The sequence below is a fragment of the Fusarium oxysporum genome, chromosome IV, assembly GCF_013085055.1.
Source record: "Fusarium oxysporum Fo47 chromosome IV, complete sequence".
Lineage (NCBI taxonomy): Eukaryota > Fungi > Ascomycota > Sordariomycetes > Hypocreales > Nectriaceae > Fusarium > Fusarium oxysporum.
In genome coordinates, this window is record NC_072843.1 from 3,637,594 (window position 1) to 3,664,828 (window position 27,235).

The following is a 27,235-nucleotide window of genomic DNA, read 5'->3' on the forward strand; positions in this document are numbered from 1 at the left end:
TGCTAAGGTTAGTGGCACTGACCAGGAATAGGCCTTTGCTCTATTCCCGCGCGGTATGTCTTGAATTTTTATGTTTATTCCCCGCCTACGCCTACGCCTACGGATATCCATCTATTGTCCATCGGACCTCATGGGGAAGGATTGCACTAGGATTTAGCAACGCAACACAACAGAATCAAGGACATGCATGATTAGATAGACGACGTGTGGTTAAATGCTCCATAAAACATATCATCAGATCGATGGATTAGGAAATCAGTAATTGATCCTCCCTCATGCTTGGTAGAGTTACACCAGCAGCAGTTCGGTATGTGGGCAGGCACTTGCATGCCTACAGCAATTTGCCGGAAGTAACCTCCATCCTTTGGATTGGATTGGATTGGATCCATGGACACTCAGCCTTACACCTCACAGTCGGGACCACCTCAGCCATGTCCCTGGGCTCTGTGCCCCATGCAATGCACTGCGCTGCACACTTTTTTCACATTGGATCAACGTAGCATATCATCTAATCCATCGAAACTTGATTCCTCAAACGATAGTGATTATCCGATTGTGAGGATCCCTGCAACCCAACGACAGTCCTTGGATCATCAGTGCCCAACAAATAACATGAGATATTTCGAGACAGAGAGTCTCGACTCTGGACCGCCGATGATGGCTGAAACTGCCGCTAGACGCACGCGCAGATGAATGCATATGCTAGCAGCACAAAGGGTCCCCTCTTGACGGGACTTTGGTCCTGTTTCCCAATCTGGGCATATTCGTCGAAATGCATGGTCCAAATCTCTGGGCCCATCTGCTTCGCCTTGCAACTTCAAAAGGAGAAGCGTCTATCCAATGAAGCCGCAGTATTGCCAGGCTGCTATGCTTCTGCCCCCTGAGGCTGCATGGTCATGATTGTGGTTGAGACAATGGTTGCATGTGCTGTAGGCATGTACGTGGCACCGCCCGTTATCCGTTATCCATCACCCGCCATTTTGGTCAGAACAACCACCCTCTTGTTGATCAACATCACGGGTGATGCGTGGGGTTGCATTCAACTGAAGACGGCACTCCCTAATAAGGCTCAGGCTCAGCATTTGATATAACCCCTTGGACGGCGGCTCTTGTCCAATCCTTTGCGAGACCGACAGTTTGTGTGCTTATCAAGCAGTGTACCAGATGGATGGCAATCATAGAGCACGGGGGGTGAAGACTGCCCCCCTGTTGTCGATTGGATAGGATCTACCCAGCCCTACGAGATGACAAGTTGGGCGCTTGATTGAGTGTCCTCCAACCGGAAGAGTGTGTCAAGCCATGAATGGGTGCTGCCCCCTCTGTCATCCCGATGTCCTCATAACGTTTCTCAGTACCGGTAGTGGCAGTCGTAGTGCTATTCCAGTGGTACACCCCTTTTGACAAATTGTGTCCGACTGTTTGAAAAGTCCGCCGCCGCCTTTTGATTGACAAGTCGACAAAGGATCCTTGGGGGCCAGAGGCGGCCGCTGCGCCCTGAGCCAGATCACTGGGACTGCCTTGCTTTGACTGCTACGCTATGTTGGCGAAACTCTAAGCTCTAAGCTCACCAAAAGCTACCTAAGCTTGCTTGCTCGGTAGCTGTCGATCATAACTAAGGTATCAAGCCTTAAAAAAAAATAAAACAAATAAAAAAGGATAAGCTCTCTTCGGGGACCATAATGTGAGCACATTATCAAAGCGTTCATCATAAAAAGTAGTTCTGATTCGTCGCGGACTTTGCGGATTTGGGCTCACTGCGAAGCCGCAAAATCCGTGTTTCTCCAATATACCCTCGTCTAAATGATAGAAACAAGACTAAGCTAACTCAACTATACAAAATAAGATTTTGCTGGTTATTTTTTGTTTTCGTTGACGTCAATCCGAAAAAGCTATCGCTGGCATCAGATACAAAGTTGACCGAGATAATCGGGGACCATGCATCACGGGCGCATATTGACCTGCGCGTCAACTAACTCAAGGCACGGGTTTTCGGCGGAGCCGTAGCGGATCATGCACGCCAGACGAGGCATACAACCAGGCATTTCTGGTGTCTCTGAAATCAATTGGAGGTGAATCACGGCTGAAATTGAAACAACGATGATTATTTGGCAAGACAAGGACCATCAGAGCAATCCAAGCCCACATGTTTTCATCATTTGTTGATTCCGTTGCCGTGCGTCTTTGACTCTCTGGTCTAGCTCTCTACCTCAACCTACGGACCTCCTACGGCCGGCTTGCGGCACGACTATGCGGCTCAGGGTCGGCGAACGGATTCCCGCTTTATCAATTGGCCCATTAAATGAAGCTAGCTCAGTCTAATGTTGACTTTGTATTTGTCATTTGTCTATACTCAACGGAGCCATTCTCTGCGAGGATCTTTTTTTGGTTCTTCACATCCAAATATCACCACCAAAGATATCGTCTTACATGAGCATGCTGCACCACTTCCTCGGTACCATCATGTCGTCTCCCGTCGACGAGGGTAGGTTTAAGGTTCTCACTCTCCCCAAGGCCCCAAGCCACTGGACGGCATTCTGGGGATCCATCCCATTTTCTCACTCACTGCTCACGGCTTTGCTTTGGGGGTGTGTTGGCTTGGGTCCTGGCACCAGTACATACTGGGAATAGAGCCTGCGCGGAGACTTTTTGCTGGCACTAGCTTCCTGTCTAGAGCCCAAGCTAGAGCCTAGCACTGGCACTGCCATTACCAGAATGGAGCGGACACTTTTTCTCCCGAGATGAAAGCTCACCCGTGAATCAAAGTCTCCGAGAACTCCATCTGGACGATATACTTTGGCAACCTGATGGGTTTAGCGATGGAGATACCGCAAGACCATGAGTATCGTTCATTGAATCAGTATCAAAGCTCACTCCCCAAGTGAGACTGAGATTGAGACTTGGCTTGATGGAGTAGTAAGCCACGACAAGATCCCTGCGGCTGCGTGCTTGTGGAGTAAAGATAGATGTCCCTGCATCTCTGCTCTCCTTTTCTTTTCTTTCACGTGAAGCAAGACATTGAGACTCGAGTTGCAGATTCGTCGCGACTCTTTGCCCAAACCCCAACAGGCCATTTAGACGAGGTCCCCGAACTGAGTCACAACGCAACAATCGCAGCCCATGTCATTCATCGTTAGGGTGAAGTCCAAGACGAGACAAGTCAAGCCAAATGGTACCGTAGTGTCCGAGCTTTGATTCATTCATTCCCGCTTCGTTTCCTGAGTAGCTCGGGTAGCTCTGGCGTATCTGATAGCTTGAAACCTGAGCAGCAAAAATACGCGATAGGCACGCCTGTTTCCCCTGGTAGGAAATGATTGGCAGCACCAGCACGCACGCCCGCAATCAACTGCCAGAAAGATGAAGGGGACGGGAGGGGCATTTGCGAGGGCTGTGGGGTGTGGTTATTAAGAGCCAGCGTCGGCCGCTAGCAAGGGGAAACGTTTTTGGGGTCCAAAAATGAGAAATGGGCAAATAACTTGCCGGGTTAACCAGGGGGCGTACGCCAGCGCAGCGGATGGATGCGATGCGACGCGACACACGCGTTTAGAAATCTGGGTTAAATTCAAAGGTACCTGGCTTGAACGCCTTGAAACGTAGCGCAGCACTGTACCCTTTCATGTCGTGATGGCTGTTAAGTCCGATCATGTGTACGTAATTAACTTGTTTAAGTCCGGACTATCAAGAAAGGCAAAATGCTCGAAAGAGAATACTCCAATGGGTTCCATTCGAGGCATCGCCATTGCCATTGCGTGGTCAGTCGTTGATCAGAAGATGAGAGATGCGCCGTGTTACCGAGCGACAGTTCAAGGTGATGACTGGGATGCAAGACACAGCGGGTAGCTCAGAACGATAAAAAAGGGCTGGTCCACTGCATCGGAGCTGGAATGAGCAGTAACCAACAGTGAGTGAGTGATTGATTGAAGCACAGGTAACAGTACAGATAGAGAGAGACAGGCACAAGGTACACTACAAGGCTGCCTGACAAGACAGCTTGTGCTCTGTGTCCTCGGTCCGCCATTTCCAAATCAGTGCATCTCCTCCGTGGGCTGAAGACGCAGATGCAGATGCAAATGCAATCGAGACACAAGCCCAAGACCATGATCAACATGTGGTACGGCATCCGTTGGCTGTGGTTGCGAAAATTGCGGAGATGAGAGTTAGGGAGATGAATTGGAGCTCCGCCGTTTGATGACAGTCAGACTCTAACAAGTCTCCTCGTAGGGCTGCAGTTGATGAGGGGAAGGGTAGCTTTGCTCAGCGGTGAAGCTCTAAGAAATAAGGCTTCGGCGAGGCCGGTTGACCAAGCGAAGCCGTCCGAGCAGATTGCGTCTTTTGGTCTTGGTGATGCCCGTGGTTGCATGCGACACTCCCCGAACAGAGAGTAGTCGCATCTTTTCACTAAGCTATCTACAGCGGCAGGGTCTACCTTGGCGAGACGTCAGGTGTCTCACGATGACGAATATGTTGCTTGTTGCCAATATTCCCCAAGAGTTCTAGATTAAATGTGAGGATGAGAATGAAGCCCCCAAGTGCCGAGAGACATGAGCACTAAGATAGCTCTGCTCAGCTTCAGTGGATTTGTTCACTGCTAGAGCACTGAACTTGTGTGGAGATTTTTACTGAGGGGGCGTGGGCTTGTGAAGCGTCCATTGCAGGAGAGCAGCAAAAGACAAGACTAGGACAGGGGTGGGGTGACCTCGAGCGGTAGGGCTGAACGGGCGGGAGCAAGATGAGAGGTGGATCCTCAGTATGATTGGTCAAGTGTACGCATCTACAACAAAGGCATGGTCTTGTTTCTTCAAGGGGCGGGGGCGGTTGTAGCCAAGTTCCCACTGTTGATTCCCAACTCGATGGACATATCCATGGATGAATTCTGCTCCGCTGTCAAGACTGAAAAGAGCAACCCGACAATAGAAAAATGAAATTAAATTACCTGCCTCCTTGTTTACTTTGTCTTGGCTTCAGACTCGCGGATGCGGATCCTCCCGATGGAAGTGAACCCATGCTCTTGGAGTTAGAAAGACAGGGTCTCTGGGTACAGTAACCTGCTGTGCCGCCGCAACCACAAGGCGAAGCCCACGAGTGCAATCTTGCAACCTTGTTCTCCCCTACTACGACACTACGCTGCGATGCTGGGTTAGGCTGCGTGCTGTACCTGTAGCCCGTGCCTGGCCTGGCCTGGCCTGGGACAGTTCATCATCACCACCTTACCTTGTGTTATCGGCGATTCGCTGGGATCAGACTCGGGTTTAATTTGGGAAATACGGCAGTGCATTGCAGCGATCAACATCCCATCTCAAGACAGCGCAGAGTGCTACTGCTACCTTGTAGGAAATAAACACTACGCTACAGAATAGGCAATATGTTGTTGCTCCTATCGTCGTAGCTTTCTTTGACTGTACCGTACAGTACAGTACAGTACAGTACAGTACAGTAGCGAAGCGAAATGCAGTGCTACTCCGGTGGCTGGCATGTAAATGCAGAGCAAATGTACAATTAGAGTCACGTTGTCGCGATTGATTTGCTGATCGAGAAATGCGATTGGCGTCATAAGGTTAACGGCCTTCTTGTCTGGGGTTGCGCCCCGGTAGGCAGCAGTATTTTGCACAGCTCTAGTGATTCCATTCGCAAAAAGAAGCCAAACGCAAACCCAAAGTCAAACCCAATCGCCGAGCGAGAACAAGGCACTAGAGCGAGAATGGAAAGAATTTCGACGGGAACGGGAAACGGAAACTCTGATTTTCCATTAACAGCGTTGGGTCCTGGAATACCTTGTTGCCTCATGGCCTATTCCTTGGAGTCGGAGCCGGAGACGGGGAGACTGATGAGAGAGCTACTCCGCCACGTTTTCTTGGTACAGGTAGAGCGCAACATGGCACCCTCATTAGGAAAGAGGTGCATGTCTTTTGGCTTGAGGCTGGTGTCCCTAACAAATTGGATTCCCTGCGCCTCAGGTCAAGGATGGACTAAAGATAGAGGTACGTACGGTTGGCCCCCTGCTTCGATCATCCCCGCCCTGTGATCCAAGTGGGGAAGCGAACAGGGGTGCCAGTGTCCGCCAGTTTAACGTGAGAGAGAGCGTTTTGCAGTGATGAAAAGGCGGAGGACCAGGGGAGACCGGGGGTGGTCTTGAGATCCAGATCAAGAAGTGTGCCTTTTTTTTTTTGTTTCTTCACATCGACATTTCGAATGCGGCACAACCACACACAAGCACATCCACAAACGGCTGCATGGGAATCTCGCCGAGTGGTAGCCGACAGGCTGGTACATCCAGTTCATTCATTCAGTCATAATTGAGGCTGTAACTAGCGGATAATCACTGAATTGACGGCAGCCTAGAGTCTAGACGCCCTTCACACTCACATTCACACATCATTGTGCATACAGTACCTGGGTATTCAACTGTCATGGATAGCTTCATCAACAATGGAATCGTCATAATAGAAACCTGTTAACAGCATCACCAGTTTCAGCCTCAGCCTCAGGGGACTTTGTCCATGCTCACTACTGCTAATCCCCCTGAACCTTCGAATCTTGATACCGTTTCTGTATACTAGCAATTTAACGTTGTATGAGTTAACATGACATCGCAACACCTTGAATCATAACACTCTTCTCCTATTCATCATGCTCGTACTCAGCTCGACCCCGTATTCCTCTCAATTCTCACATTCGCTCTCATTATTCTGCCTCGTTGTGCATGTTGCACACGATTCCCTCATTCTTTGGTCCCCCTTCGGCTTTGACCGATGAGGCATACTCGTTATGATTCACATCTTGCCCTTTGCAGTTACTACATCTCGCACGAAAGGTTATCTTGCGCCTCCACGCCTGGCGCCGCTACTGTGCTCTGCAGTACAGATTGACTTTCCCATCGCGTGATTCCGCTTTTTCTATCTTTATCCTGTGGCATTTTTACGACGGTTCCGCTTCCCCAAGAATGGCGACATATCGAATGTCTCTGCGATGCAATGACAGGTGGGCGTGAAAGGTGACTTATTCCCGTCTAAGCTGAATACAAACAGGGCTGGATAACAGCGAAGCAGCCCCCAGAAGTGCCTGACATTCTTTGTAATGCCGTTGCATCACATGTCTTGATGATCTTTGGGGTTGGATTACCAATCTGAATCTTTGAAATGCCTTCTTCAGACGTTGTTGACCAAAGTTTAGTGCCAGGAGCTTTTGTCGGCGCCATGAAACCCTAAGGTTTCGAGCGTTTTGAACCGGCGAGCCTTATTTGAACTCACTATTTGCCACTGATCACTAACAGTATTCTCAATACGACAACTCCATATCCTCTACGACGAATACGCAATTGACGAATCGAAACTCGCTCGCTCACTCCACAAACCGGCCGCTTTGTGATGGATATTAACTCCACGCCTACGGCTCAGAGACGGATCTTAGCGGTGCCGCCAGCCGAAGCCACGACAATGCCGTTCGGTACGTAGGCTGGCTAGTCCGACAACCAAGGTACTACTTGGCGATCTCCGATGGTTTGAACAGCTAATCAGAGTGTAGTTCAATAGGCGAAGGTGACCATGAGATTGGACTGGGAACTCGGGGACGACAGTTCATGTCACTGAGCGACGAGAAGGACGAAGGGTAGTCCGCTATGGTGAGTAGAGAACCCTTTGCAGCTAACTTCGTATAGATTACTCTTTTGGGGTGAAACCAGCCGCTGCGAGACATGTTGGTGAAGAGCCAAGTTCCAAGTCTGCGTCCAAGTCCAAGCAAAACTACATCAGCGGCTTGAATCCTTCAAACGTGCAGATATTCCCCATGTCTGCGTCTGTGTCCATCTTTTTCGTGCCCCTTCTGAAAAGAACAAGTTTGAAGACATCATCAAGGGAGGGGAAACCGTTTGAATGGAGTTTAGATATGGGAGCTGGAGTTAAGGACCCTGCGGCATGAAAAGACGTCACATCACAGATCTAAGCGCGAGCCTGTCGGGGATTTTCTCAGCGGTCGATCAAAAACCTGGCTTCTGAGACCATGTTTTCCCTGCTTTCTGGGTCTTGGATCACCTCGCCTAGGATGATTCACTGTAGGTGCTGTAGAGTTCTGTACTGCATGGCCCCCAATGGGTGATGAAGTCAGTTCAGTGTAAGTCAGAGCGGGTAAATAGGCTGGACAGGATATCGAGGTAAGGGCTGTGGTGTTTGTGTTATTCCCAGGGAACTCAGACTTGCAGGGCCATGCTCAAAGAGCATTGGCTACCGGTTCCAAGGGTGCAGTACCTACAGTATCATCAGGCGTCAGCTCCAAGGCTGAGTGGCCTCGTTCGTTTTCGTAGGTGGGGAAGGGGAAACTTGGCTTTGAGGCGGGCGCTCCGCAGACCAAACAAGTCAGAACTCAATTTGACGCTGGTTGCTGGCTGCTGGTACCTCATGATAGTGACGTAGGTGCTTCTATGCTCTGGGCGTTGAGTCTACATCTGATTAGTTACGAGTTGAATGCAACATTGCATTCATCGTATTGTGATTGAGGCACTGATGACGACTCGTCAAGTGTTATTCTCGAGACTCAAAGAAGTCCTAGATTGTTGATTCCAGGCTCTCATCTATGGGGAGTGTATTCTGTCAGAGGAACTGTCGCGGGCGTCTAGATATCTCTTGGGGTAAAGCTCACGACGATCAAGAGGGGGACCCTTAACTCATCAACTCACAGCCCAACCCCAACTCCACCACGAGAAGGATCGGAGGATCAACCGCAGGGTTACGGTTGCGACGACAATCCAACATACTGTACACGAAATACCATAAACATCTTTGCTGCGTATTTGTTGGTGCTACTGTAGTTTCCTCTTGTATCCACTGAGGAACCTCTCATTTACATGAAACTATTCCACCCGTGCGCAGCTCAACCGTTGATCTGGGACCTACCCTGAACAATATTCGTGAGGATCTGATGAGAAACAACGGGTCGATCCCTTGACATTTCTTGCGTATTGCACCATGATCATGGGGCTAATATCGAACCGAAACGTGCGAGGCGTATTCTGTCGTTTACCGCGCGGTTGCCCCCCTCGTTGTGTTTTGGTGTCGATGCTTTTGTTAGTTGTTTCATGCAAGATTTGACTAGAATGACAAATAAGTTGAGAGAGGATGTTTGTGGGCAAGTTCAGAATGTCTGAGGGTGCATACAGCAGCTGGTTCTTTGGCCATCTGTTCAGCGCCCCTGAGGAACTGGATGTGCCGATTACTTGCAACTCAATCATTGGCAGCAGTCAAACAACAATATGGAATTGCTTTATCATTGCCACAGGCCAAACGTTTCTTCTGGGCATGGCTGGGCCATGAGGGCATTCATTCCGCGGAGGTTGCGTTAGCTGTGCTTTGAAATGCAGGACAGTCGAAAAACGTCTCCGCGTTTGGGTGATTCCACATTATAGGGTAATCAAGATTACAAAGCTTCGTGGATGAGTAAACATTCTAAACTCCAGACTAGACAACATTGTGCAGCACGCCTAACTCATTGCGAGAGAAGAAGTGCGAACTCTGAAGAGCCAATGACCAATTGATGATTTGTCGGTTCCGGAGTCACGATATTGGTAACCATACTGCAAAATGGCGTCCCTCCACCGCTCAATGACGATGCGCTCAACCATAAAACTACCATATATGTCTCTCTCCTTTCGTTCTACTCTATCTTGTAGATCACAGCTTTCTCAAGGCTTCGATTACCCACTCATATCTGCTTCCATAATTCCTAAACGCAGCTACTCAATGGCTCGACCGACTGGCCTCATCGCCTCCAAGGGCATTGAGCTCCTCAGCTGGGGTACACCCAACGGCGTCAAAGCCCATATCCTTCTTGAAGAGCTCCGCGACGCGTATGGATTAGACTACACCATACAAAGCATCGACATTGGACTCAATGTTCAAAAGGAGCCTTGGTTCACTGCCATCAACCCCAATGGCCGTATCCCTGTTCTTGTTGACCATGACAACAATGATCTCGCTGTCTTCGAAGGCAATGCGATACTAAGCTATTTGACAAGGAAATACGATTCAGAGAATAAGTTATCATTCAAGATTGACGACGATGACTATACTCGTGCCGAGTCGTGGGTTGGTTGGCAGCATGGTGGAATTGGGCCTATGTAAGTCATGAGCATCAATATCAAGGCGGTACACTTACACTTCAGCAGGGAAGGACAAGCGTTCCATTTCATTGGTGTCAAGCCAGAAATCCCATACGCTATACAGCGTTACGTCGGCGAGACAGAGCGTCTCTTTGGGGTCCTCGATAAGCGTCTCTCAGATCGAGACTACATCGTTGGACCCGGTAAAGGTCGCTACTCCGTCGCAGATATCGCCCTGATCGGCTGGACAGATCGCCTGCCAGGCACAACAATTTCGTATGATCAGTTCCCGAATGTTAAAGCATGGCTTGCTCGTATACTTGAGAGGCCTGCTGTGAAGCGGGGCTTGTTACTTCCGAGTGGTAAAGACAAACCGACAGGATTGGATCCTGTGGATGAAGAGGCGATGAGGAAACGTGCAGAGCTTAAGGAGATTGTTGACAAGGCTAAGGAGCAATTTGGATACAAGTATTCCTCGCCGTAAATGGGTGCTATCTCAGGGCACGGGAGAGTTATGCGAAGGAGCCGTTGCATTTTGAGAGGCAGGTATCCAAGAGCATGTAGTCAGTAATCAATAATATAGATTTCCAAACGCAGTGTCGCAATAAGTTGGCGTAAAGTTGAGCCAACTCATTCGTTTACGAACTTGAATAGCTGGATACTGGATATTGGACGTCTGTAGCTCAAAAGACTCACAGCGCCAAGTAGGAAGTCACTGGAGTTGAATATGAATTCCCCAACCCATTTGTCTTCTTTAGAATCACAGCCACAGCCCTCTCGGAGTGTCGGTTGCGTTATCGTCTTTGCTATAAAGACAGTATTCAATTCTTTTTGGGCCCAAGCAATGCAGGAATTTATGAGAGCGTGTTCTTCAGGAACATAGATATTCAAGACACAAGTTAAGAAGCTTAAATCAATTTACAAATTGAGTAAGCTCTGTAATAATCTGTTTTTCGCCCCGGGATCAAAAGTACCAAGTCGTTTCATACCTCAAGGCAGCTTCTAAATCTTTTATCAAACCTGGTGAGTTTGTATATTGAACAGATACAAATCTAACATCTTAAAGAAAGCCATAAAACTATGTGAACAAGAAATGAAAGAGAATGATGAGATGGCCATGACCAAGAAAGTAGAGAGAGATCTCAAGCTACACTTGGATTCGAACATATCTGTAATGCAGCTTGATGACGGCTGAGCAATCAGCGCTCAGTCTATTAGGAAGATACCGGTGTCGGAGCAATTATACGACCTAGAGTCCGACATTGTGGAGAGGAATAGCGACTAGTTTTCGTGGGACGATTGTTTACCAAGATAAGGTACCTAGTACTCTATACCAGCTTGAGTTGACAAGGCCGTGATCATATAACTATTTAAAACCCATGAAGAGAGGCCAAAGAAGGCGCTGTAGCTCATTCTAATGGGACAGTCGAGGTGGCGTGACGTCCCCAGTTAAACGGCCTCCATGATGGCTCACGATCATGACTTCTCATCATGACGACACTCTGCATGATGCTTAGAAAAATGGAAGATATGATAAATTCATCATTAAAATGCTCATTCACTCATGAGGTTCGCTTTTCGATATTTAACTGATTTCATAATCCCATGCCAAAGCGCCATTCTCTTTGTTCCCCCCTTAGTTGTGGAACTTCTTCACCTTCTCGACCTCGTCGTAACTACCCATGAAGATACCGGCCTTGTCGTGGATGTGCTCGGGCACCACCTCGAGCATACGGTTCATCTTGCTGTCGACAGCTTGACCACCAGCTGAGCATAGTTAGTAAAGTGTTAATCACTAAAATTCAATTGACGTACCATTCTCAAAGATGAGAGCCATGGGCGCGCACTCGTACAGGATACGGAGCTTGCCCTTGGGGCTCTTCTTGTCGGCGGGGTAAGCAAAGATACCTCCGTAGAGGAGAGTTCGGTAAGCATCGGCAACCATGGAGCCGATGTATCGTGAGCTGTAAGGCTTGCCGTCGGCTTGAGCTTGCTTTAGAGAGTTGAAGTAGTTGATGGTCTTGTCCTCCCAGTACAAAGAGTTACCCTCGTTGGCGGAGTAGATGGCGCGCGACTTGGGGAGGCGCATGTCGGGGTGAGACAGAATGAACTCGCCGATACCGTTGTCTAGAGTGAAACCGTTGACGGTTCCACCGCGCATGGTGATGACAAGCTGAGCAGAGGCGCCGTACATGGTGAAACCAGCAGCGAGCAGCTCAGTACCGGGCTTCAGGATATCCTCCTTGACACCCTTGGAGCCCTCAGGGAGCTTGTGAATAGCGAAAATGGTACCGACTGAGACACCGGCGTCCAAGTTGGAAGATCCGTCAATGGGATCGCAAGCGACGGCGTAGTGAGCGTCATGAGCATCCTTGAAGTAGATGATCTCGTCCTCCTCCTCAGAGACGAGGAGCGCACACTTGCCTGATGAGCGCATGGCCTCAATGAAGAGGTCGTTGGAGATGACATCGAGCTTCTTCTGGTCGTCGCCGGTGATGTTGGAAGAACCAGCCAGACCGGTGAGGTTGACTAGGGTAGCGCGTCGAATGTAGTAGGCAATCGACTTGAAAGAGAACTGGAGAGCGTGACACAATAGACTGAGATTTCCGTTGTTAGCCGGGTATCATGAACTTGAGGTCACAAGGGACGACGTACGTGAAGTCACCAGTGGCCTCTGGATGCTTGGCCTGCTCCTCAGTGAGGAAGCGGGTGAGGGTAACAATGTTAGTGTTGACCTTTTCGGTTTCTTGTCCGCTGTTTGTAGTAGCCATTGTGAATGTGTTTGTGAGGGGAGGATAGGTATGAAAGGAGGAGAAGTTGATCGTCGGGAGGGGCAGTTGGAGAAGCGGCCTTGACTTGACTTAGACCGGGAGAAGGTTTAAGCCGACAGAGACAAGAAGGTAGTTATGATGGGAATAGTATGAGGGTATCGTGAGAGAGAAAGATGAAAGAAGAAGAGAGAGGAAGAAAAGAGAGAAGCACGCGACGAATATTGGGGAAACGGGACCAGTTATGTAAAGGAATAGACTTCTACGTTACGGATACCGCGTCCGTGTCTTGACGACAACTTACGGATATGACGATCAATGATATCCATTCATTCATTATTAGGTACATACGTTTTCATTAACCGACTGGGGTTATCAACGGCCCCATCCGCGAGAGACTCAACCCGCAACAACATGACCGAGACTCTGAGACTCTGGAGAGTGAAAGGCCCAACCATGATACGTAAAAGCTCCATTGGGGGCGCATCATATCGGAATGTCATGGGCCATCGTGACCTTTGATAGCGGGCTCCCGAAGGGAATTGGTGCTCTTGCCGGCCGAGGGGAAGCGGCTCAAGAGGATTTCCCGGGGTCTCCAACTCCGACTTCTTCCCCCACAATTTACAGCGGTCGAATTTGGAGGTAGACTTCGGGGGTTGTTCCCCGAGGAGCAGGACACACTCGAATCCAATCACGATTTCTCTTGTTAGGTTGTCGTCACAGCCACTGAGAGACCCTCTATTTCCAGGCCCTGCCAGGCTGTCCCGGTGGGGGTGGCTCGCTCATATTGACGTTTAAGCGGGGGTTTTGAACCTCGACGCTCAAAAGATCTTCAGTAGAAACACCGAGTGATATGCTCATTGTGGGTTTGGGGGGAGAGTTATGAGGATGGAAAATTGGGAACTCCAAATGCCTTATCTCATACCTTGTTCATTCCTTGATTTGGGGTCATGAGGCAATTGATTGAATGAGTGAGTCTCGGCTCGACTCGACTCGACTTATATCATGCATGCATGTCCCCCCCTAACCTAGACTTCTTCTCTTACCGAGCACCGGAGTCGGATCAAAGGTTATCCGGTCAGCCGGGAGCTTCCTCTCTCTATCAGCTGTCAGCCAGTTCAGCTGTAACTCTCGAGGTTAGAGAGTGAGAGAGGGTGATTCCAATCTCTTACGGAAAGTCTCCGAGGTTGAAATGCATTGCCAGAATTGGCGCCAAGCTACCCCGAAGTTTGGTATTCTCCTGATGAAGCCTCGGACATGTGCCGGATGTCGACATCAACTTTGATGCTCCCTTTCTCTGTAATGGAGGTTGACAAAGTTAGCAGGGTCATCATCCCTTTAATACTGAGCAATAACTGAATGGATAGCATACCGATGCAACAGTATAAACTATCGATTTTCTACGTAAACGGCAATTATTCCCATACCCAAAAAGGCAATTCTTTTGCACAAGATCTCCTTATCCCTCCCTATCTCTCGCTACAATTCCCCCTTCCCTTGGACTATCCCGCTCTCGTGAGCGGCGGACCTCGGCATCTCGGTCAAGTCTCCGTCTCCACGTTCAATCTCGACTTGCTTTACTCCAGACACTTTGACTCCATTCGCGTTACTTACCTTTCCCCAGCTTTTCCTCACCCGTTCCTGGTAAAACTTAACTTAACTTTTGCATCTCCATCTCCATCTCCATCTTCCCTTTTCCCATCAGTAATTGCTGGTTTCTTACTGGTGAATCGCAATTCTGTATATTCCAACTGTCGCATACCACCTATTCTCTACCTGCCTATACTCGATACCATCGCAATCATGGTCGCTGACGCTCTCGTCTACCACCCCACGGTAGCGCACTACCTGCGCTACATGGCCACAACCCTCGGTCGCGACAAGCTCATGCGAGTTCTTCAGTACTTCGCCCGCTTCTACGCCTGGTATCTCCTCCGCACAAACGCAACTCCCGACAAGGTCGCCCCTTGGAACGCCCTCAAGAAGCAGTTCGGCCTGTTCCGAAAGGTCTTCCGAGCCGGAAAGTTCGTCGAGCACTACAAGGCCGCTGCCACCGCTTCCGACTCCAAGTCCCTCGACCCCGTCCTCAAGTACACTCAGGTCGGTCGCCAGCTGGGTTATGCTGGTTACCTGACCTGCGATGCTCTCACTATTCCTGATGCTGCCGGTATCAGGAAGTGGCAGCATGCCAAGCGCCTTCAGCAGGAGGCTTATAGATCCTGGGCTATTGGTATCGCCTTTAGCATCATTGGTCAGCTGTACACTCTGCGACAGCTGAGCGTGCGCGCATCAAAGGTTGACCTGAAGGAAGGTGAGGGTGTTGTCGAGAGCAAGACCATTTCCATGTAAGTTCCACATGCGCTCATTTGCCTTCCTATCTTTAGTACTAACATATGCCTCAGTGAGCGCGCTGCCGCCAAGAAGCAACTCCTCTGCGACCTTTGCGATATCCTCGTTCCTGTCTCCGGTCTCGGATGGGTTTCCTTCCTCGATGACGGCATTGTCGGTCTCACTGGTACCTTGAGTAGCGTCATCGGTGTCTACACCCAATGGAAGAAGACTGCTTAATCTTGAACACATACCAAAACCCAACAATACCCGATACCATATCTATACACACTTCGTAATCCCTTATAAAGCGCGTCACACTGTTATTTGTTCGGTCCGGCATCTTTCTTTTTGTACTATACGGGGGCGACATGGTTGGGTTGTTGTCCGAAGTAAATCACGAGTATCAGGTTCACTCGTTGTGCAGTAATGCCATGTCAATTTGAACATACAAAATCAAAAGTTGGATTATTTTGACCCTTTTCTGTGATAAAAGCAAAAACTACCTAGCAAGTAACGACTCTTAGTGAGTGGTCCCAAAATCTTCCTCCAGGTTATAGTATAAGACAAAATAAAAGCAAATAAGCAAACCCTCACCCACGACGGCTTCCTCATAGTCATACACTATAGTTCATATTACCCAAGACATTCAAGTCGTGTGCGCCCGTGGCTTTTCCCGGTAACCGTCAACTCTCGTAATATCCTCAGCCCTACACCTGACGCCATCCTAATGTCCCTCACACTTGTGTTGCTCGTTGAGAATATCACCAGTCGGTCGTCAATCATTGTTGCGCATATCTGCTTGTTGATCGTTTCAATCTTGCCCTTCCTACCTCATGACTGGTCGTCAATGTTTCACGCCATTTAGCGCATTCGGTTGAGAGTAGATCTAGCACCGTCGGTCAAGGACAGTCCCGCCAAGCAAGCGCCCAAAGCGGTAATGGGATATGGATTTACCAGTAGCGTCCACCACGATCATAGTCTCGGGGATAACCACCATCTCGTGGGTATCCGCCCTCTCGCGGAGGGAAATCTCGAGGAGGTCGGTCATAAGGAGGTCGCCCATTGGCATAGGGATCGGGCGGAGGAGGGTAGTCGCGGCGATAGGGGTCATCGTAGCGGCCGCGAGGGGGAGGGGGAGGATAGTCCTCCATGGGACGGCGAGGAGGAGATCGATAACGGGCGCGATCATCATAGTAATCGCGACGAGGACTACGATCTCGGTAGCCGTAACCACCACCACCGCGAGGACTATATCCGCGGGGAGGGCCACGCCGATCGTAGTCGTCCATGGGAGGAGGATAAGGTCGACGTCCTGGGGAGCGGGATCGACCGCGCTCGCGAGGAGGCATGTCCGGCTGAGTCTAGAATGTCATGTCAGACTTGAGTTCTTACAAGGAGAGGGGGCTTCCTTGTCATACGTCAGCAACGCATTGGACTCGCTGTCCCTTGAATTCACGCCCGTCGAGCTTCTCAACAGCCGTTCTAAGGTCTGCTGCAGTCTCGAATTCGACGAAACTGTTCCATGTTAGCCACCAAGACAGATAACGCGCAAGCAACTACTCACCCTCGGCCGTTCGAGTCGCGACCAGTTTCAGAATAGACAACGTCCAAGCTAGACTGACGCGCAAAGTCTTTGAGATCCTATTTCCAGAATCCACGTAAGTTGCTGTCCAGGAAGGGGAACGCCGGAAGTCCATGTAATCCACAAAATGATAGTGCAGTCCGTCAAGTCAACAACCAGGAAGCAAAACCGGGAGAGGGGGTGGAGGGGTCCGTGGAAGTTGTCCCCTAAACCTAGTCCCGGTGTAGTACCAATGGGTCGAAACCAGAAAAACCAGAGATGCGCGCAAATCACAAGGGGAGGGTCCAGGAAATCCAGCGATGAGCAACGGGGAGGATTGAACAGACCTGCCAAGAGGTATCGTTTGGAAGTCCCGTAATCTGCATTCGATGAGGGGTTCGACGAGGCCGCGGCGCGGTGCGCTCATGGTTGCCAAAACCGCCCTCGCGATGCCGGGAACCGCGGGCGAACTGGACAGTGAGTCGTTCTCCCATGAAATCAGAGCCATCTTTCGAAGTCGCACGTTAGCCAGGGAGGAGGGGTGGAGTCTACGGTGGTGACATACGGAAGGCTAGATGGATCATTAGCAAGCGCGTCGCAATACAAAAGATGAGGGGGGATAACTTACCCGGTACAACATCACGGGCATCCATGGGGTCCTTGTACTCGATGAAACCGAAGCCATTCATGAGCTTAACCTCGGTGATTTCTCCGGTACCATGAGTCGCGAAGTGAGCCTCGACATCGGATTTGGTAGCTGTTGGGCAGCAAGTCAGTGGTTTGACTGAGAGCGTCAGGGCGATGAGTCCGGACCATTGCGAGGGAGGTTTCCCAAGTACAGCCGGGTGGCTGATACCTCCGTCATGTTGCCGTTGGGAGGAGCGTCGTCGGGTCAAGCAAGAGAGGGATCCAGATGGAGAAGCAGAAAGTCGTATATGGATCAAAGCCAGGGATATTCCAGATTAAATGTCCACGGCCAGTTACGCGATGGACCAACAAAAGAGTCAGAGTCAAAACGCGGGGGTTTGAGAAGGTGGCGGTTTTGGACGAGGATTGACTTTGATGATGATGATATGGAAAGCGACGATGGTGGAGAGGAGAAAGAGAACATGGGCGCAAGTTACTAACCCAAGGCAAGGTAGGACTCGCCTAAACGCGACGAAAAAGGCTGGGGCCAAAAGGCGGCAGGACACGGCAGAATGGTCAGATCGAGAAGGTGCCCCGGATCCCGCTATCTCGGGCGCTGAAGCTGCTTCGCTAGCGTCACATGCGAACGCTTTCGCTTGCATTAAAGCCTACATAACACAACGTTACTGTAGCTGTAGTTTGCCTAGACTGGCAACTCACATGTAAAATACGATCCAATCGTTCGTGATCTGATCACCTCGTACAAGAATCCTTCATTCATCCATTGTCATTACTATTACTTCATGGCCATCTGTCAACGGCAACTTACACATGGAATGGATATCTATAACAACAAGTAGCCTCCAAAAAAAAAAAAAAAAAAAAAAAAAAAAAAAAGAAAGAGGCTTCTTCATTTACGAAACCATAAGTCATTCATTTCGCTCAATCCCGCATCATCATCATCGTCGTCGTATCAGCCCAACTTGACTCCCTTGTCAGTGACGCCCAACGCCTCGCTGTGCTTTGCCCTGTATCATGTGCTTTGTGGAGAAGAACAATAAGATCTTTTATCCATAACCCTACGGTTCCTCGAAAAGGACCGAGACAATTTCATCAATCATAGTAAATACGAGGTGTGCACTGTAGATGGGTTAGTTGAGCTCATACACAAGTTGGAGATGAAACTAAAGAACTTACTTCAACCTCGAGTTGTTCAACGTTGCAAATATACGACGACTGGCTGTCTGAGCATTGACTCTTCCAACAACACTACCTGCGAGATCTGGCACCAATGTGGCCAGCATCAAGCTCGCCTCGGTCCGTGTCTTTTTCTTTTCGGCAGCTGTTCGCGGTTTGCGATCTCGTTGTAACTGGCCTCCAGGCCATAGACTATCTTGCACCAACGCAATGTATTTGAGAATGTTTTCGTCTTGAACAAGCATCTTGACATTGTCTCGCACTTTTCTTTCAATCGTACCACCAAGAAGTTGTTGCAGAACAACTACTACCGCTCTGCCACGAAGCCAGTTGTTTCCCTTGTTGAGCTCAAAAATCTCAAGAAAGATGTCGCAGATCGGTTTGATGAACGGTTCAAGTTCCTTATTCTCAAATGCATTCAACTCTGCCTCAGCTTCAGCGGCTGGAAACGTATCTTCGTTAATATTGAGAGGAACCGCGTTGAGCTGGTTAGTAGCCGCTGCAATGAGGTTCTGGCCAGCTTCAGATATCTGGTCCAGAACAGGAATATTTCCAAGGATGTCATCCATTCCATCCGCAACAGAATCATACAACCGAGTCATCATGTCTTTCTTGTCTTCGCGATCCAAGATATCTTGACCTTGTGTGATTACGCTCTGCGAAAGGAAGGCTCTGAGTTCCCGGCTGCGGCAAACTTCTGGTAAGAGAAGTAGGTCTTGTAGATACTGCTGCAGGGCAGTTCGTCGTTTGCGTAGAAACTCGCTCTGGAATTTCATCACCATGCGCCGCCGAGGAAAGTCAAGATTTCGCACTGACGGGTATCGAGACCGCAGCTTTTGGTGAAGTTCGTGGAACTCGCTGTATCGCCGCGAAATCACCCATGACGCAGCAGGCATCTGCTCTCCAGCATTTCTCTGGACTTCAATAACGTAGAGCGCAAACTCCCGACCATCTTCTTCTCTTCCCACTTGGATGGACTTGATTTTGATGGTCGAGCGGCCGTAGAGACTGTTGTCGCTCTCCTGAATCACGTACTGCTGCCGTTGGAGCTCCTTGCGCCTGATCTCCCTTTGCAGAGACGCTTTGGACTTCCTAAGAATGCGCAGCTCGGCAGTATTGTTTGTCAACTCTGCCTTTCGCGTCAACGATTCCACAACCGCTTCCTGCGCCACCAAGCGATCGATATCGTTTGAGAGAGCAGTGATGGCTTCTGCCAATCCAAGGTCTCCTGGTGCTGCTTCATGCACTTCATCCTCGTCGTCAGGCGGTGGCCCGTCATCTGGATCACCGTCGTCAGGGAGATCTTTGTTGTTATCGCCAAACAGATCGTCATCCACGAAAACACCGATTCGTGAAGCCGCACTGACGAGACCAAGTGACGAAAGGCTTGGTTTCTCGCCTTCCTTGTTCGCCATAGGAGGTCGAATGCCCATATCCAGAGAGCCACGATGAGACTCGTTATCATTGCCCGAGAAGAGACTTGATGCATTATCATCAATACCTCCAATACTGCTGCCGCCAGGGCCGCCAGGGCCGCCGAAAAGGGAGGCACGAAGAGCTTCAGCAGTTTGAGGACGATCATCCTCCATGATATCGGTAAAGGCCTGTTCTACTGCCTTCACAACTTGGGTATCTGGTAGTTGCTGGCTGTTCGCATCTGGATCTAGACTCTGCACGGAATCTCCTAGTCCATCAGTATCGATGTCATCGTCGTCGAATAGAGGATTGAAAGAGCCTTCGTCTAACGAGCGCCTAGCTCGATGTCCATGCCCATTACCATTAGATGTCAAAGATTTAAGATCTGATGCAGATCCTGTACGTTTCCCAGCATTTGACAATTGGGGCGTCAGCCGCGATACTGGTCTTGGCTTTGCCGGCAAAGTCTTGCTCGCACGGTTGGTTGCTGATGCCTGTGTCTGTGCCTGTGCCTGTACTTCTGGCTGTGGTGTCGATCTGAGAGTCTGAATATTGGCTGCTTCTTCAGCTGCAAGACATTTGTAAAATAGATCCGACTTCTTGAAACTCTGAAAGAAGCGTGACCGCATTTCCTCTAGGACGGCGCTCTGGGCCTTCAAGATAGCTCGCCGCGCTCTATAGTATTGTAACGGGGTGGCTGACTTTCCTGCCTTGATGAACTCCTTGACTTCATTCCTCGAATGATCCGGGACCTTTAACTCTGGCCTCGAAAGATAGGCCTGGTTAATCTGTTGTAAATCCTGGCGGTCGGCATCTGTCCACATTGGCAGGGTTGATGGCAGTTCGTCATCTGGGCCATCATCTTCTAGAGGGTTTCGAAATCCGTCAACGACAAGCCAGAACTGCACTAAAGGCATGAGATTTTGTCGATCCATGTATTCCATAAAGTAAGAAAGCGCTGAAGAATCTCGCAGAATATCTACTAGTGGCGCACTCTCTAGCTTGGACTGTGAAGAAGAAGTCGATGGTAAAGGCAAAGGACCAGGTGGACGACGTTCGCCACCAGCAGCAAGATGATTAACCCGTTGGTCTAGCAGCCTCTTTCCCATCTCCAATCGACGAAGGTAAACCTGGTCTTGATTGTCTTCAAGAGAATCCCTCTTCAGTTGACTAGCGACTTCGCTACGAAAACGACGTGCATCTGATAGGTTATTGACCTTGCGAATAGCACGGATAAACTTCTCGAACTTGCGCTCACTGTCTCCAGGAGCGACTCTGGGCATGGAAGCCAACTTGTTGGCTTTGGGCGTCGAAGGAGCATGCTGGTCCAAAGCTGCTCGGAGTTTTCTCACGGTTGATCGATCCTGAAGCATTGAGCGGCCCAGATTCTCCATCAGTTGATTCCAAGTGTCTGGTTCAGAGAGAAGTTGGATCACAGGGAACAGAACGGCGCACGCAACGATCTCGCGAATAATAATCGATACAGCTCGACTGGACAACATGTTCTCGGGTAGTATTTGGGGTACAATCTTTGCGACAAGAGACCTGAGGTAGTCCTGCTGGACCATCTTTGTGTCGGGAAACGACAAAGAAGCAGCTGGATGTAGGCGCCCATCACGAAATTTTGAGGCAATAGCTAGGTCCAGCTCTTCAGATTCAGTGACAGAACGGTTGAGTTTCTTTCCTCGCACTGATTTCTCCGCTTCGTAGAAGTCTCGGAAGTGGGCGGTGAGGAGAGGAACAAGACGGCTAGTGACGAGCTCCGCCAGGTCCTTATGACGAAGGAAATCAGTCAAGCTCAGCAACGCCTGCCGCACCGCTTGATCGACCTGGTTCGAAAAAGACGGGTTGCGACTAATATTTGAGTACCAGCTATTCACAAAGTCCCGGGTTATAAGGCCAAGCAAGTTGTCGATAGCTTCGGAAACGCGGGGTGATTCGGGGTCTATTGGAGTCGGAGTATATGATTGTCGCTGGCGCAGTCCCTGCACCTCTAGTCGCCATGACTTCTTACCGAGGAAGGTAACGCCATGTGGTTGTAGTATTCGATCGCTTGGCCGTCGTGATACGAGAAAGAGACCAGCTAAGAGGGCGACGAGAGTAACAAGGGAGCCAGCAACAAAGGCATGGCCTGCCCAGCGGAGGACAGGTGACCAGCTCGCAGCGAAGCCCCAAGCTATGAAGGCGGCGAGTCCAGCAACAATGACATCTCTACGCTTGAGGGCCATCACCAGGATGTTGACCTCAGAGCCACATTCTTGAACGAAGATGGATTGGATGTAAGTGGTGAAGTTGGTGGTGCTAGGTAGTGGAGGTGCCGTTAGGTTAGGTGAGGTGGCTGTCGATTACAGTGGATGCTGTCATTTTGATGGACCCCTGTCAAAATAAGGTGGTCTGCGGGACAAGGAACCCTTGCCAGCACCCGCCAGAGACGAGTGACATTGCCTGCAGGTACAAATAATTACCTATCGAATATCAAGAGTGTCTGAATGTTAGATGTTGTGTTTCTCCGAGTAAATCAACATAATCTTTCTTGTGAAGTTACCAGCGGAATACTGCATGCCCATTGAGTGTATTGGAGCTCAACGCTACATAAATTGTGACCATGTCACAATGTGTTCGCATAAGTGTTTCAAGGCATATTTAAAGCATCTTGTGAAACGATAAAGCATCAAGTTGTCATTGACTTCCAACTACCACGGAGGATCCTCTAACCTCCGGAACAACGCTACAAACTTCTGTCCGTTATTTCTCGTAACCTTCTTACTCTCCTCAGTCTCAGTCGACATGACCTGGACACATTCATCCGCCTCTTCTTCCTCCTTCGATATCCTCTCGAAAGCAGGATGAGCCTCAAGATGCTGAACCATCCACAAGTGCAAGTCCTCGACATCGGTGATGGTATACACAATGCCGCCTGGTCGTAGCGCATAAGCGTATTCAGAGTTCAACGTTGTCGATACAATTCTGGCTTTGTGCTTCCTGGCCTTGAAGTGAGGATCGGGGAAGCAGATGAAGATCTTGGATAGTTGGGCCTTCTTGAAGAAATTTGGGAGGAACTTCATAGTGTTTGCTCGGATGCAGCCCACGTTCTGATACATGTTGTCCGAGTTTTGTGATCGCAGTGCCTTTATACGCTCTTGAACGTAGCCTGCTACTTGTGTTCGGATCTCCAGGCCTGGGTACATTAGTACACATGCTATTTGACGGCATTTCACTTCACTTACCGAGTGTGAGAGTGTCAGGTAGCTTGGGCGCTAAAGCAACGAGAAGACCTCCAAATCCACAGCCAATATCGACAATTTCCACATCTTTTGTCAGTTTAGGAGGCTTTGAGGGATCCTCTGGTGTTCCCTCCTGGACGTAGTGTGGAAAATATGAGGACCAATCCATATCGTCTGGAGATTTAGGACTAGAGTAAGTTAGGAATAATGCAATTGATATGAGCCAGAGCACATACTATTCTAGCATATGATCAGAGAAAGGATTTGCGTGCGCTCTTTGGCGATAGAACTTTTTTCGCGGTAGTTGAGTGACCCCATCTTTCGTCCTCTTTGCGCGATCCTTCTCACGCTCTTTCTGTTTATTTGTGAGCTCTGTCGTCATGGTGGCTGTTGATGCTATTCAGTTGGTGCTTGTCAATTTCTGGTGATAATTTGTGAAGTTGATGCGAACGAAGCTTTGCGGGCGGCAGAATGATCCATACTCGGCAGGCGGTGTGACGAGCTGAGCATTGGCCTTGCACATGCCAATTAAGTGACGGAAATAAACCCTGTTCGTTGGACATTGGGTCATGGAGCTTCGACCTCCATCCCTGAAGGCAGCCTCGGAATCTGTGATTTTACCACCCACAGCATCACACGTTTCCAAGTCATGAGCTTTTTTACTTCAAAGCAAGCTGTAGCGCTACCCAGATTGCCCCAGATGTCCTCCGACGCATCATGGAACTTCTTTGGTCATATAATGACCGAGTACTCTTCTATCGTTAACCTGATCTCTCTTGTCTGTGTAAGTGAAGATCGACCGAGTTTCCCCTGGGCTTGTGACTGATTTACGGATAGCTCGGCCTTGGTCTTATGCTATTCATACCTGTTCTTCTTCTCGTGATCTTCGACCTCTTCCTTTGGATGTGGAGGAATATCAGTAATACGAACCCACCTTCGATTGTCGATTCCGAACCCGATAGCGTTGTCACTACGAATCCACATGCTGCTGCAATTGCAACAGGAATAGACAAAGGGTCACTTTAATTATGATAGCACACAACGAACTGGAAATACGTGAATTCTCATTGGGGCTTCAAACTTGATACTTTTATTTTGGCTATTCAATACGGACTTTTATGCAATTTGCGACAGGACCTTGATCAGATCAGCTGTCACTCCCATGGCGGTCACATCACCTCCAGCACCAGCACCCTGGACAATCAGAGGGTTGCTTCCATATCTCTCAGTGTAGAAGCTGATAATGTTATCACTGCCCTTAAGAGCAGCAATGGGGTGCGAGCGGTCGAATTGCTCCAGGCCAACCTTGACCTGCTTGGAAGCAGCATCAATGCTACCAACAAATCGGACAACCTTGCCAGCCTTCTCAGCAGCAGCCTTGGTCTCCTCCATCTGAGAGTCAAAGGCAGGGAGCTTCTCAAGGAACTCGTCGCCGCTGGAAACAGACTCCAGCTCCTTGGGAATGAGGCTCTGCACGGGGAAAGAAGTGGGGGACTCAACGGGGATGCCAGCCAGACGAGCAAGGATAGTCAGCTTACGGGCGACATCAAGACCATTGAGATCATCTCGGGGGTCAGGCTCAGTGTAGCCCAAGGACTTGGCCTTCTTGACCTCCTCAGACCACTTGCCGCCCTGGCCCTCGGTAGGAGCAAAAGAGTTGAAGAGGAAAGACATGGTGCCGCTGAAGACACCCTCAATCTTGGTAACCTTGTCACCAGTCTCGACCAAGTCCTTCAGGGTGGAAATAACGGGGAGACCAGCACCGACGGAAGACTCATGGTAAACACGGGCTCCAGAGGACTCGGCAGCTGAGAAGATGTCCTGCCACAGCTTGTACGAGCCCGAGAAGGCCTTCTTGTTAGGTGTGACGATGCTTATGCCTCGGCTCAGGGCAAGAGGGTAAAGTTCCGCAACATCCTGAGAGCTGGTATTGTCGACAAGAACGCTCTTGGCGGGGGCCTTAGCCAGGTACTCGACAACCTGAGGGAGAGCGAGAGGAGCCTTGGTAGAGGAGCCAAGTGTTTCGATGACGTTTCCGATGTTAAGGGGAGAGTAGTCGTCGTTGAAGAGAGCTTTACGGCTCGTGGCAATGTATGCGAGGTTCAGCTTCGGTGATGGCTTCCGAGCAGCGAGGGATTGGAGCTGGTCGATGAAGGCTTTGCCGACACCTCCGGCACCTGTTGTTGGCAATTGTCAGTTTGTGGTGTTTCATAGCTTTAGTGTTTCAATTACCGATAATTCCAATGAAAACTTGTTTGGGAGCGGCCATTGTTGCTCTTGTACTGAGAAACTGTTGACGAAACTTGTGAAGGAATAAAGTCAAGCTCCGATGGCGGGGCACTGAAGACGGTGATATGAGCACACCATATAACCCCGCGGTGGATTACCCTACAACATCGGAGACTTATAAACAGCAACCAATTGGGCAACCAATTGATGAGTCCACTTTGTTCATGGCATCTATATGATAGAGGATCATATTGATAATAAGGCCCTGAAGATATGGTAGATCAATGAAAGTGTAGTAGTTTGACTACCTTAAGTTGTTGCTTCAGTACTGAACTTTGATTGCCTCAGGCTGAGCATGAATGGGTCTCATTCGGTATGGCCCAGTGATATAACATTGTTTTCCTCTTCATGATCAACAATTATCAGCCACAAGAACACACGCAAACCACCCAACGTATCGAACAGGATGCCTCAAGATCCGAATTTGTATGGTCAGCGACCAGTCAAGAAACAAAAGCGAGATGCAACATTAACTAGCTCGCTCGACTTCACTGCTCAACTGACATCGCTGATGTCAAATAATTCATCAGGGACACCATCAGCTGGCCGCGCACGACCTCGGAAGGAAGGAAAAGATGACATATTCAAAGGGGCAAAACCAAAACGAAGCAAAGGGTCTGATGGATCAAAGAAGCTGGAGCTGAAGGAGGTCACTGGCACAGAGGAGGAAACCCAGGAGTTGGCGCGAGCCAAGCGCAGAATGGAGGAAAAAGCACGACTATACGCTGCAATGAAGCGAGGAGATTACGTGCCAAAAGAGAATGAAGCCGCGCCCCTAATAGACTTCGATCGCAAATGGGCGGAAGGAGAAGAAGGGAAGGAAGATTATGAAACAAGCAGCGATGAAGACGGAGCCGACGACGGCGGCGAGTTGGTTGAGTATGAAGATGAGTTTGGTCGTCTACGAAAAGTTACCAAAGCAGAGAAGGACAGATTGGAGCGCAGAGCGCGCCGAGGTCTACTAGGAGCCGAAGAGCTTGAGCGCATGTCTGCAAGACCAGCAGCACCCAGCAATCTCATCGTCGGCGACGCGATTCAGTCGATGGCCTTCAATCCCGATGACCCGGAGAAGATGCAGGAACTGGCACGGAAGCGAGACCGTAGCGCAACGCCGCCGCCAGCGCAACACTACGACGCAGACTGGGAGATCCGCACGAAAGGCACGGGATTTTTCAAGTTCAGCAAGGACGAAGAGACTCGAACGGCGGAGATGGAGGGGCTCGCGGAAGAGCGCCGCAAGACGGAAGAGCAGCGTCGGGCCCGAGAGGAGCAGAAGGAGGCTAGGAGACGGGAGATTGAGAAGCGGAGGGAGGATATGGCGGCACGGAGGGCCAAGAAACAGGCTGATTCCTTCTTGGACAGGCTAGGGAATTAATGGCTGGTGTTTCGCTGAGGAATCAAGTATTGGAAGTTGAATTGAAGAAGATATTCCGTACAACGGAATTAGAACATGGACAACATCGAGCGATAACCCAAAGTGGTGGCTCCGCAAAACACCAAGCCAAGAAGCTTATACGAATTGAGTCGGCATTTGCGCGCCCGAAGTACATGAACAACCTTGAAAAAGGCTCAAGATGCTTGGTAAGAAATAAGAGTACCATCCACTTCTTGTTTAGACTAGCTTTGCGCAGCGCCTTAGCCTGTGTTAGGATCCCATGGTTTACCATTCAATGAGGGTGTTGTCAGATGTTGGGAACTCAATTAAGAACCAGGAACATGATACGGATACGCAGACAGG

The 27,235-nt window shown here is 49.7% G+C and overlaps 8 protein-coding genes across 8 annotated transcripts; 4 read left to right on the forward strand and 4 right to left on the reverse strand.

Annotated features, from left to right (window-relative positions):
* Positions 1-3,615: 3,615 nt before the first annotated feature.
* On the reverse strand, positions 3,616-4,544 carry FOBCDRAFT_221763 (uncharacterized protein). Its single transcript, XM_059609585.1, has one exon. The coding sequence runs from the start codon at positions 4,115-4,117 to the stop codon at positions 3,839-3,841; it is 279 nt and encodes a 92-aa protein (XP_059463679.1). The 5' UTR covers positions 4,118-4,544; the 3' UTR covers positions 3,616-3,838.
* A 5,114-nt stretch (positions 4,545-9,658) lies between these two features.
* FOBCDRAFT_292309 (glutathione S-transferase) lies at positions 9,659-10,653 on the forward strand. The gene is made up of 2 exons (XM_031178402.3): positions 9,659-10,102; positions 10,151-10,653. The coding sequence occupies exons 1-2, from the start codon at positions 9,726-9,728 to the stop codon at positions 10,566-10,568; spliced, it is 795 nt and encodes a 264-aa protein (XP_031044289.2). The 5' UTR covers positions 9,659-9,725; the 3' UTR covers positions 10,569-10,653.
* Positions 10,654-11,606: 953 nt separating this feature from the next.
* Positions 11,607-13,182, reverse strand: FOBCDRAFT_181497 (fructose-1,6-bisphosphatase class 1/Sedoheputulose-1,7-bisphosphatase). The gene is made up of 3 exons (XM_031178400.3): positions 12,740-13,182; positions 11,900-12,681; positions 11,607-11,851 (listed from the first exon to the last, which is right to left on the reverse strand). The coding sequence occupies exons 1-3, from the start codon at positions 12,853-12,855 to the stop codon at positions 11,721-11,723; spliced, it is 1,029 nt and encodes a 342-aa protein (XP_031044287.1). The 5' UTR covers positions 12,856-13,182; the 3' UTR covers positions 11,607-11,720.
* Positions 13,183-14,433: 1,251 nt separating this feature from the next.
* On the forward strand, positions 14,434-15,770 carry FOBCDRAFT_31992 (peroxisomal biogenesis factor 11). Its single transcript, XM_031178399.3, has 2 exons — positions 14,434-15,197; positions 15,255-15,770. Exons 1-2 carry the CDS (start codon positions 14,656-14,658, stop codon positions 15,418-15,420), a joined length of 708 nt encoding a protein of 235 aa, XP_031044286.1. The 5' UTR covers positions 14,434-14,655; the 3' UTR covers positions 15,421-15,770.
* On the reverse strand, positions 15,648-23,629 carry FOBCDRAFT_260060 (putative methyltransferase-domain-containing protein). The gene is made up of 13 exons (XM_059611254.1): positions 23,445-23,629; positions 23,212-23,396; positions 22,700-23,162; positions 18,569-22,285; positions 18,455-18,511; positions 18,201-18,215; positions 18,092-18,120; positions 17,373-17,501; positions 17,310-17,315; positions 17,092-17,252; positions 16,748-16,824; positions 16,602-16,698; positions 15,648-16,544 (listed from the first exon to the last, which is right to left on the reverse strand). Exons 1-13 carry the CDS (start codon positions 23,588-23,590, stop codon positions 16,134-16,136), a joined length of 5,493 nt encoding a protein of 1,830 aa, XP_059467105.1. The 5' UTR covers positions 23,591-23,629; the 3' UTR covers positions 15,648-16,133.
* Positions 23,630-23,908: 279 nt separating this feature from the next.
* On the forward strand, positions 23,909-24,234 carry FOBCDRAFT_273052 (uncharacterized protein; the record flags this gene model as incomplete). The annotated part of the gene is made up of 2 exons (XM_031178393.3): positions 23,909-23,992; positions 24,046-24,234. The coding sequence occupies 2 exons, from the start codon at positions 23,909-23,911 to the stop codon at positions 24,232-24,234; spliced, it is 273 nt and encodes a 90-aa protein (XP_031044280.3).
* A 90-nt stretch (positions 24,235-24,324) lies between these two features.
* On the reverse strand, positions 24,325-25,477 carry FOBCDRAFT_200606 (homoserine dehydrogenase-domain-containing protein; the record flags this gene model as incomplete). Its single annotated transcript, XM_031178390.2, has 2 exons — positions 24,325-25,385; positions 25,441-25,477. The coding sequence occupies 2 exons, from the start codon at positions 25,475-25,477 to the stop codon at positions 24,325-24,327; spliced, it is 1,098 nt and encodes a 365-aa protein (XP_031044277.2).
* Positions 25,478-25,832: 355 nt separating this feature from the next.
* FOBCDRAFT_32025 (uncharacterized protein) lies at positions 25,833-27,064 on the forward strand. Its single transcript, XM_031178392.3, has one exon. The coding sequence runs from the start codon at positions 25,904-25,906 to the stop codon at positions 26,870-26,872; it is 969 nt and encodes a 322-aa protein (XP_031044279.2). The 5' UTR covers positions 25,833-25,903; the 3' UTR covers positions 26,873-27,064.
* The last annotated feature ends 171 nt before the right edge of the window (positions 27,065-27,235 follow it).